Genomic DNA, 11,270 nt, shown 5'->3' with positions numbered 1-11,270 from the left:
GGAACAGTTAAACAATATTTGCGGCCTTTCCCAGCTGCCATGAGGAGAGGGAGGGATGATATGAATCAGTTCTGTTCTTTTGTTCAATCCTCTTTAATTACCAAGAATGTCCACATGGCCCTGAACACATTAGGAACAAACAGCAGCTGACAGTTGCTTTGCTCCTGCCTTTCCTACCCTCCTCTGCCTAAGTAGCTCTGTCTCCCTTGATTTTCTCTCAGGCTCACGCTCACCATGACTTCTCTGCCTGCCTTCTGCTTTCTGCCTGTCATACATACAGCTGCAACCAATCAATCCCCCAGCTGTTGTGTTTGCAGTCAGTCACTGGGAAACCCCCTCTTATTCTCCCTGATTTAGTGCTTCTCAGGCCCAAGGTCTTCGGCAGTGGCTTCTGTTGTTTCCAGCAATCACTAAACACACAGGCATTTAATTGCTCCTTCCACTGAGGCTGAAAGAAGACTGCTTTGCGCATCCATTAACTTCAACCAGGCCTGTGATTGTCCACAGGTAGGCTTGGCAAAATGCAATTTGTATTTGTTTAGTGTTTCAGCAGATAATAACTATGTTTATTTTAAGGATTTTTTCCCCATTTTTTTATTGATTTACATTTTAACAGTTGCAGGAAATTGTGGGGCTGCCAGACAATAATGATTGCATGACAATAGATGTTTAGAGTCACAAAGTCAACGCTTTATAACGGTTAAAACACAAACGGTCAAGATCACATGTCAAAATATACAAAGTCCATATCCTGAAATCAAACTGAGCCGTTTTCAAGCAGCATTTTCCTTACTTTGCCTAGCTATAAATTTTGATTACTTTCAATGGAAGTATTTTTCCATCGGTTTCTGTGTGAGCAGTGAAATTGATGTTTACCAACATTTGCCAATAAAAATCGAATCCTTCCATGCCTATCAATATATCAGAGACCTTCCTGAAGGCAGCCACTGCCACTTTCCAATTTAACATTAATAATATAGCGCCTAGGTACTATGGTGATGAGCAGCAGTCTAAAACCTTAAGAAAGACTATTTGGACAACTGTGTTTCAAACAGGGATGTGAGGTCCATGGGCAATGTACTTCTCTCTTGGTGTGTGTCTTAGTTACTGCTTGAACAATCGCATCTGTCGCCTAATCCAGGGGACGAATTTAGTAAGCCGTGTGTATATCGCAGGTGGAGAACCATTTACTCGTCCATAGGAGACAATGCCCTGGGGTACCCCGTTACACACCAGCGGACCCCCGGAATCCCCCTTCAAACACAAGAGAGAAACGAGGAGTGTTAGAGGATAAATCAGCCCCCAAAATACTTGTGGTAATCTGACAGGAAGGAAAAGTCTGAGACTGACCAGAAGGAGGAATGGGACATGGGGCCTGGCCCCTCTAGGGTGTGCTATCTCTGATCCAGACCCAGGGCAGGGCACTGGCTGGCTCAGGGGTGGGGAAGGGGACACAAGGCCTTTCCTCTCTAGGGGGCCCTGGCTCCCATCTGGCCCAAGGGCAGGGACTGGCAGAACTCAAGCGGGTGAAGAATGGGACACAGGTCCAATCTTCTCTAGGGGCACCTGGTTCCAATCCAGCTCCAGGGCGGTTGCTGGCTGGCTCAGGAGGGCTGGGAATGGGACACTGGTCCTGTCCCCTCTAGTGGGTACTGACTCCTATCTGTCTCCAGGGCAAGGACTGGCTGGCTCAGGGGGTGGGGAATGGGACACGGGGCTTTTCCCTTCTAGGGAGCCCTGGCTCCCCTCTGACCCCAGTGTGGTGACTGGCGGGCTCAGGGGGTGGGGAATGGGATGAGGATTTTCCCTTCTAGGGGGCACCGGCTCCCCTCCAGCCACAGGATGGGGACTGGCTGGCTCAGGGGGTGGGGAATGGGATGAGGCCTTTCCCGTCTAGGGGGCCTCCGCTCCCCTCTGGACCCAGGGCAGGGACTGGCAGGCTCAGGAGGGTGGGATGGCTATTTACCATGTAAGCCGATCCCCTCTGGAAGGGGCTCCCTGCACACAGCATGCTGGTGTGCTCATAGCCAGGATAAAACATGGTGCACGTGTTCTCATCCAGCACCTGCACCTGCACTTCGTGCAGAGTACTAGGGGGCACAATGGCATTCGGGCTAGTGAGCCCCCATCCGGCTACCACACACTTCTCCTCCACTTTCGGGGTGGAATGAACTGAGGGCAACCTGAGCGGCTTCACCTCCTCCGTCACCTTCACCTTCTTCTCCAACTACGATGGGGGGAGAGAAAGGGTTTGGGATCAGCCCAGCTGCTTGGCTGGGGCATCAGTATGAAAACCTCCCCTTAGGACCCACTCTGGGACACTCAGGAAGGAGTTAGTCTGGGAACCAGCTGCCCCTCCAGCTCAGGCAGAGAAGGCTGTGAGGGGCCCGAGAGGGTGCAGGAGGAGCTAGGACTGAAGAGGGAAGAGCAGCCTGGAGGAGATGCAGCAGGGGATGGTAGGAGCAGCCCAAGGGATAGTGGGGACTGGAAGTGACTCCTGCGAGGGACTGAACCGGAAAGGTCGGCTGGTAGGAAGCTACACACCAGGACTAGCGGCACACAGAGGGAGCTAGACTGGATGAACACCCAGCCCGTACGATCTCTTTGAGCTAACGCAGGGGTAGGCAACCTATGGCACGTGTGCCAAAGGCAGCACGCAAGCTGATTTTCAGTGGCACCCACACTGCCCGGGTCCTGGCCACCAGTCCAGGGGGTTCTGCATTTTAATATAATTAATTTTAAATGAAGCTTCTTAAACATTTTAAAAACCTTATTTACTTTACATACAACAATAGTTTAGTTATATATCGTAGACTTATAGAAAGAGCCCTTCTAAAAAAGTTAAAATGTATCACTGGCATGCGAAACCTTAAATTAGAGTGAATAAATGAAGACTCGGAACACCACTTCTGATAGGTTGCCGACCCCTGAGCTTAGGTGAGGCTAATAGAAAGAGACGTCCCACCTCAGCGTAAAGACTCCAAGGGATGGAGAATCCATCACATCTCTAGCTCAATTGTTCCCATGGTTATTTCCCTCCCGTTACAAACCCGAGCCAGATTTCTAGCACAAATTCGTCTGGCATCAGCTCCTGGTCAGCCGGTCTAGTCCTGCCTAGGACAGCGAGGTTGAAGAGCCTCCTACCCCCAGAAAGCCCTCCCCGTGGAGAGTCCTACAGCCTGGGGTCAAGTGCTCTTCTCCTCTACCGTAACCTCAGGAGATCGATCTCCTTGGTGCTCTATGTGCCAGGCCGCTTCTCCAGGTCTCGGACTGTTCTTGGAGCTCGTTCCAATTTGCCAATGTGCTGTGTAAGGTGAGGATGCCAGAACTGGCCACAGCTCCAGTCATGGTCTCCCCACGGCTGTATCCTGAGGGGACCCCACCTCCCTGCTTCTACTCGCTATCCCAAGGACGGCGTCTGCCCGCTTAGCTCCAGCCTTGTGCTGGGCTGGTTTCCACCATGACCCCGAAGTCCCTTCCAGAATCGCTGCTGTGCAGGATACATCCCTCATCCTGTCAGTGTGGGCGACACTTAGCGTCCCCAGAGGGGCACCCTCTCATTGCAGCTGTCTGCATCAAACCCAGGGTGAGGCTCCTGGTACCTGTAGAAGCATGAGGTCGTTGGTGAAGGGGTCCTTGGTGAATTCTGGGTGGGAGATGATGCGTCGCACACGCAGGCGCTGCTGGGTTTCCTCCAGCTTGTGGACATTGTGGGCTCCGAGGATGACTGTGATGTTGCTGATAAATGGGGAATAAATTGCCACTAAGGAGGAAGGAGACTGACCCGGCTGGGAGCTGTGGGGACACCTGGGTTCCTTTCCCTGTCCCAGGCGCTCCCAGCTTGGCAGCTCAGAGCTGTGGGGCCCCCTAGGGGTGAGGGGCCTACACTGCCGTCCTGGATGCCTGGGTTCCAGTCCCTGTCCAAGCCTCTTCCCACTTGAGCTGGGAGCCGTGGGGCCTCCTAGGGGTGAGGGCCCTGCACTGCCACCCTGTTCCTAGTCCGTATCCTGATCTCTCCTTCCTGAAATCTGGGAACTGAGAGCTCTAGGGCCATCTGGGGTGCCACCCCATAGGCCTGGGTCTGATTCCCTGTTCCCGCTTACCCTGCAATACAGCTGCAGTGAGCAGCCGTCAGGACAAAGTCATTCTTCACCAACAGCCCTCCGCACGTCTCTGTGTTCACCAGGCCCATGCTCACCTCCAGGTAGGCCATGTAGGGTCTGGAGTGTGGCAAGGATACATTCCCACCGATGATCTGCCCTGGAAGAGCAACCTCCACCCCAGCAAGAGTTAGTGGAGAAGGGGGTTTGGCTTGCCATGACCAGGCTGGTGTCTGAGTCCCCGCTGCGCTCTGCTGGACACAATCAGACCTGCTGAGCCGTGTGTCATACACCCTTTACTGCATGCCAGCGAGGGAGATGAAGCCTGGTGTGGGGGGAGTGTGACATACCCTGTGTGCAATGCAGACCAATGAGTAGCTGTACCACCCCTGCCCTCTAAGTGGGGTGCCTTTTGCAATGCCTTGCTTCTGACAGCCTCCAGGCTGGGCTCTTCACAAACAGCCTTCAGGTTTAAGTCACTCCCAGCTGTGTCTGTGTGCTGCTGCCAGCCAGCCAGCCACACCTTATCTCTTCTCAGCCATGGGTATGCTGCAAAGTGACCCCAACGCAGCCCCAGTCTGAGATTTCCCTGCAGAAATGTCCTGTACTGCCCAGCCCCCTCCGGGCAGTACCAATTATATAAAGTCTGTTGGTTTATTAATAGAAGTGACATGCACAAATCCCATTGCCCCAAGTGGAGTTTCCCAGACACTTCAATTCCAAACACTGGATCAGATAAAACAATAAACCAAGTTCATTAACTACCCAGAGAGAGATTTCAAGGGAGTCCGAGTCATGAGGCATAAAGGTCAGGAACGGTTACAAGAACAGCAAAGGTCAAACGCAATTGGTGCCTAACTTAACAAACTAGGTTAAATTCAAAGCCAAGGTTTTCTCACCATGTGCTCTCAATAGTCTTACTGGCCAAACTTCTTAGGTCAGGACCATGAAGTCAATGGAGGGACAGAAAGAGGGGAGCTGGGAGCAGTGTGACAGGCTGTCTCTGTGCACAGGAACTCCAGGCTGTTTTTTGCTAAGATGTAGATTCCCCCCCCACCCCGCCACTTTCCTGCAAAAGAATGGCCACTTAGCAGCTGATGGCCCATCAGTCTTGTGTACACCTGGTTTCTCTCTAGTTTGGCCACGTGTTTTAGTAACACCAGAGAGAAGAATCTTGTAATTTTAATGTTACCACCACACATATTTAACTAGGACAATAATGAGCAGCAAATTATGCGTTTTCAGATGATACCTCACAAGGCATGCTGCGTACAGAGATTACTACAATAGTGGACACAGGGTTATATTCTGTGATAGAGCAAGCGAGAGAGAGAGAGAGAGAGAGACAGACAGACAGACACACACAGACAGACAGACAGATGGGTGTCTTTGGGATGGATAAGTATGCACCTGTCTGTGTGTCTATATGACAGACAGATGGGGTGCATATGGGGATGGATCTTCAGGGCATCTCACATGCTAGGGGCCGATATGTTTGTCGTGGTGGCTGAGTGACCCTGCCCTAAAGGAGCAGATGTGCCCTCGGCGGGCACCCCTCGCCCACAGCTTCTTTCGGCAGCTCTGCACTGATGCCAACCAGGTCTCAGATAATTGAATGTTGGGAACCATTAAGAAAAGGATAGACGATAAGAGAGAAATATCATATTTCCTCTATATAAATTCATGATACGCCCACATCTTATATATCGCATGCAAAGCTAGTCGCACCATCACAAAAAAGATATATTGGAATTGGAAAAGGTTCAGAAAAGGGCAAGAAAAATGATTAGGGGTATGGAACAGCTTCCGTATGAGGAGAGATTAATAAGACTGGGACTTTTCAGCTTGGAAAAGAGACGACTAAGGGGGAATATGATAGAGGTCTATAAAATCATGACTGGTGTGAAGAAAGTAAATAAGAAAGTGTTATTTACTCCTTCTCATAACACAAGAACTAGGGGTCATCAAATGAAATTAATGGACAGCAGGTTTAAAACAAACAAAAAGGAAGTATTTTTTCACACACTGCACAGTCAGCCTGTGGAACTCATTGCCAGTTGTGAAGGCAAAGACTGGAACAGGGTTCAAAAAAGAACTAGATAATTTCCTGGATGATATGTCCATCAATGAGTATTAGCAAGGATGAGCAGGGATGGTGTCCCCAGCCTCTGTTTGCCACAAGCTGGGAATGGGTGACGGGATGAATCACTTGATGATTCCCTGTTCTGTTCATTCCCTCTGGGGCACCTGGCATTGGCCACTGTCAGAACACAGGATACTGGGCTAGACAGACCTCTGATTTGATTCAGTTTGGCCATTCTTATATCTCCCTGCTGGCCCCAGATAAAGGATCCCCCTCCCCCCTTCCCCAGCTGCCCCCAGTCCTCCTGCACCCCACATGGATGGCCCGTCTGCACCCCACCCCAGGGCCATGTGGTGCCCTGGATGTCCTGTGGAGCTCCCGTGTTTTGAGTGCCAGGGAAGACGCCTGACGTCAGGGGACCTCACCCTTCTGGGGAACAGCTGTGCCCTGATGAGCTCCCCATATAGCTGGGGTCACCATTCCCCCCCGCCCCCAGCACTCACCAGCTTGAGCCCTGAGTGGCAAGAGGACGGCTGCAGGGAGCAGGAGCAGGAGCAGCAACATTGTCAGCAGTGGATCAGGGAAGGGGAGTCTGATGCAGCCCCTGGGGTCTTATAGCCACAGCTGGGGTGGGGACAGGAAACCTCAGGGTCAGACAGCTGCTGGGTAGGTCTCTGGAGGCACTGCTGAGCGGGCGGGGGAAAGGGCCGGGCCTGGCTCAGTCACGTCCTCATCACAGCTGGGCAACATCCAGGGATGCTCAGCACCTGGAGCCCTGCAGCCTCTGGCAACAGGCACATCTGGGCACATGTGGAGACACATCCGGAACTGGGCTGGGGGAGGAGAGTTACCTGCTAATACTAGAGTCTCAGCTGTCCCCCACCCCTCCCCAGCTAGATGCTGTGGTGGCGGAGGCTGTGGTTAACCCTGTCTCATCTCAGCTGCTGATGGGAACTTGGCCCTTTGATCTTTTGCAGATGGCTAAGATCAAAGACACCCCTGCATCGCAGGGTCTGTGAGAGCAATGTTTCTGAGAAAGCACTTGATAAGGCTGGGAGACTGATGTTTGTGATTCTCAGCCACCCCCTGAACCAGCCAGTCCCCCGCCTGTGGCTGGATCAGAGCAGCACACCCTAGAGGGGAAAGGCCCTGGGCCCCATCCCCCTCCCCCCAAGCCAGTGGGCCAGATCCCCAGCTGGAGTCAAGCAGCCAGAGCTCTGCTAGAGTCAATGTGGCCAGGGCTCCAGCTGGGGTCCATCGACCTAGCAGTGCAATAACATGCAGTATAACTGACAGCGCTTAGGGCTCTTGCCTCCCAGACAGTGAGCAAACCTCACGGCATTTGTTCCACTTTAGGAGGCAGACTCTGTTTAACAGCAGTGCCCTGGAGAAAGAGAAGGAAACGCTGTGAAGGTGAAAAGGTGTTTATCTCGCTGCTGCAGAGATGTTCGTGGAACCGGAGGAATAACATCCAGACAGGACTGATCATTTCTTCTGCCTCCACTCTAGTCTGCCGCACACTTTAGGAAAGCTGTGGGTAAACTGGAGAGAGTCTAGAGGAGAGGAACAAAAATGATCAAAGGGTTAGAAAACCTGACCTGTGCTCTGAGGGAAGGTTAAAAAAACTGGGCGTGTTTAGTCTTGAGAAAAGACACTGGAGCGGGATCCAATTGTCACGGAGTATGGGGGAATCAGGCCCTGCACCCCTCTTCCTGGGACTCACAGTGACTCTCAGCCAGCCAGTAAAACAGAAGCTTTATTGGACAACAGGAATGCAGGTTACAGCAGAGCTTGTAGGCACAACCAGGACCCCTCAATCTGGTCCCTCTGGGGGTTCAGGGTGCTTGGATCCCAGCTTGGGATTCCCTGAATTCCCCCACCCAGCCCCAAAACCGAAACTGCCCAAACCCTCTCTAGCAGGCTCCCTCCTTTGTCCAGCTTCCCGGGCAAAGGTGTTGACCTCCCCTCTCCCTTGCCTGGCTCAGGTTACAAACTCAAGTCCTGTCCCTCACCTAAAGTCACCCCCTACTCTCCCATCCCCCACACAGACAGTTCCTACTCCATCACACCGATACTAGTCTGCAAATCTGTTAAGGGCTGTTCTAAAGAGGACGAGGCAGAACAAGAAGCAATGGGCTTAATCTGCAGCAAGGGAGATTTAGGTGAGATATTAGGAAAGTCTTTCTAACTCTTGGGGTAGTTAAGCTCTGGAACAAGCTCCTAAGGGAGGTTGCAGAATCCTCATCATTGGAGGTTTTTAAGGACAAGTTGGACAAAGAGCTGGCAGGGATGATGTAGGTTTGCTTTGTCCTGCCTCAGTGCAGGGGCTGGACTTCATGATTTCTGGAGGCCCTTTCCCGCCATGTTTCTATGTCCCACTGAACATGCTGGGGAGAAAGCCACTCCTGGGCAAGGCACGGCCCACAGCTGGTGCTATGGTATGCACAGCTGGGGCCATGCACACCTGCCGCCAGGCCTGTCTAGAGCCGAGCTCCCTCCCCCGCGCTGGCTTGCTGCTTAATGTGGCTAAAACCTCCAGCCCACCTGAGTCATCAGCCCCTTGGCTCCCTGACAAGAGAGGAAGGGGGTGGGGGCTGGAGATGCAGAAAGAGGTTTACGGAGAGTGATTGAGCATGGGGCTGAGTGGATTCCAGGCCTCAGCTGAGACGCTGCAACATAAACTGAGCTTTTGTTCTCATGGTCTGATCTCTCTGAGCTGGCCAGCCTCCTGCCCTGGGGCAGATTGGAGCTGATGCTTCCTAGAGGGGAAAAGTCCTGTGCCCCATCCCTAGACCCCTGAGCCAGCTGCCCAGTCTGGGGCCAGATCAGGGCCTGCACCCACAGAGGGGAAAGGCCCTGTGCCCCATTCCCCAACCCTGCTGCCGGCAAAGGCAGGTGAATACAGAGCGGCTGGGACCCAGTGAGTTATTTTTCCCCCTGCCTGAGCTAGGGGCAGCTGGGATGGTAGCGTTTAGCCTCGGAACGGCTAGGCTCCCCTGTCTGGGTGACAAGAGGAAGGGAGGGAATTAAAGACACCTGGGGGCGATATTTCATGGAGCTGGTCTGGACCCCAGAGGACACCAGCTGGCAGGTGACAGTAATGAGGGAAGAGGGCAGCAGGCAGGGAGAGGAATGTCCTCCCCGTCTCAAGATCTTCTTCAAGCTCCCGGACCACAGAGCTTAGCTGTTACACTCAGGAGCTCATGCTGGCAAGAGCAGATGGACAGATAGTCTCTGCAGCAGCGGGATGGTGTAGACATGTCCCTGCTGCCCACAGCCCAGGCGGAGAATCCTGCTGGCCGGCATTGGGGGCTAATTCTGCGTTTTCAGAGGATACCTTGCCAGGCGTCCTGCGTACAAGGATTATTACAATAGTGTGGGGGATGCAGACACTGGGGTCCGTTCTGTCACAGCGGGTCTGGGGATGGACAACGCTGGGTCATATCAACCATGTTTTGAAGTCCCCTCATATGTGGCTGTTGTCTCCTCAGATCCACTCAACCAGCACTAATGCCATTGAGCTATCTTCTACCTGGAACCAGAGGATGAGAGACATGAAGGCAATGGGGCCAAAGTCAGCTGGGGTGTAAACACCATCAGGGTTAGTGCAGGGTTTTGGCCGCTGTGGTGCCTCCGTCTCCTAGGTCTGAAATAAGTCAGCCTTAGTCACGTTCACTGCCACACAGGTGAGACGCCAGGGCAGCGGAGATGCCCCATTGCACTCACGGACTGGCAAGATGCAGAGCACAGGCTTGCTCCAAGTCAGCTCAAGGCATGCCACACTGCAGATGTGCACAGCTCCAGGGGTGCACAGTTCCAGATGTGCAGAGCACAAAGTTGATGTTTCCAGCTGTGCATGTCTCTGTGTGTGGGGAGGATATAGTCCAGAACTGCTCCCAGAGCTCAGCTTTAGACAGACCTGGCTGCAGGTGTCCATGGCTCCAGCTGTGCATTGCACCAGCTGGGCATCATCCTCTAGTGGGCGGTGGCCAAAGAATGGCCACTTAACCAGGCCACTTGATTTTGTTGGCACCTGACTGAGGTGTGGATTTTCCTTTTGTCTCTGAGGAACTGGTTTGTGGCTGTTGTTCCCCAGAGTTGGAACATGTCTTAGTAACCCTATGCACAGGAATCTTATAACTTTCCATGCAATGTAGCCACACATATATAACTAGGACGATAATGATCAGGAAATTATGAGTTTACAAATGATATCTTGCCAGGCATACTTTGTATGAAATGTATCATAGTCCTGTAAACGGGGTGAATCTAGAGGTACAGATTGTCACAAACTCTGACTGAGCCTGATTATCTGCTGCCCGGGGAACCTCAAAGTAACTGGGTCTAATCAGAAACCTGCACATCAAACAGCTTACTTTTGGGAACTATGGTTTAGTTAAAATTGCTATTTTCACCATCCCTACCAAGTTTTAACTCAAGATATAATATTTTCCTAAACTTTTCTAATTTTCCTCTAGTTCAATGAGGCGTGAATTCAGGGCACTCTCATGACCTGTGTTATACAGGAGATCAGAGGAGATGATCACAGGGGCCCCTTCACACTTTCATATCTATAAAGAACACGTGAATCTCACCTTTCTTTGTTTTTTAAAGTGGAAGGATTAGTTCTTGTGGTTGCACAGCAGAGGTGGAAACATTAACAATTACAAACCCCTGAAGTCAGGTCAAAAGTCCCCCATGTTCAGTACTATTAACAATCTCTGGATTTTTGAGTCAGTCTGTGACTTTGGAAGGCCCAGCTCAGAATATCTGACCGTTTGAGGCCAATGGACTCGTCCACTTCAGGTATCGACCAGCAAATGATTTCAGATCACTTGCCTCTCTGCTCCAGCCTGGGTCAGTTCAAGGCTGGTTCATCTCCACTTGTTCTTGGGCCAACGCCGGCCTTCAGCTTCAATAGCTTTCTAGAGCTTCCCCCTCATACCCCTCCGGATGTGTCTAGAGCTTCCCAGATCCTCTCCCAACCTGCCTGTTAGGTCAGACAAGTCCAGCTCCCTCTGTCCCCTCTTCCAGGGGCTTTACAGAGAGCAACTCAGTACAGGGCTGGGCACGCGGACTCCAGGCCT

At 52.1% G+C, this 11,270-nt stretch overlaps 1 protein-coding gene across 1 annotated transcript; it reads right to left on the bottom strand.

The window, feature by feature from the left end:
• Positions 1–1,104: 1,104 nt before the first annotated feature.
• Positions 1,105–6,747, bottom strand: LOC127030903 (cathepsin G-like). Its single transcript, XM_050917598.1, has 5 exons — positions 6,687–6,747; positions 4,104–4,260; positions 3,603–3,738; positions 1,967–2,227; positions 1,105–1,254 (listed from the first exon to the last, which is right to left on the bottom strand). The coding sequence occupies exons 1-5, from the start codon at positions 6,745–6,747 to the stop codon at positions 1,105–1,107; spliced, it is 765 nt and encodes a 254-aa protein (XP_050773555.1).
• Positions 6,748–11,270: the final 4,523 nt, after the last annotated feature.

The sequence above is a fragment of the Gopherus flavomarginatus genome, chromosome 11 (assembly GCF_025201925.1).
Source record: "Gopherus flavomarginatus isolate rGopFla2 chromosome 11, rGopFla2.mat.asm, whole genome shotgun sequence".
Classification (NCBI taxonomy): Eukaryota; Metazoa; Chordata; order Testudines; family Testudinidae; genus Gopherus; species Gopherus flavomarginatus.
Note: the sequence above shows the minus strand (reverse complement) of the source record. Positions and strands in the feature narration are given on the sequence as shown.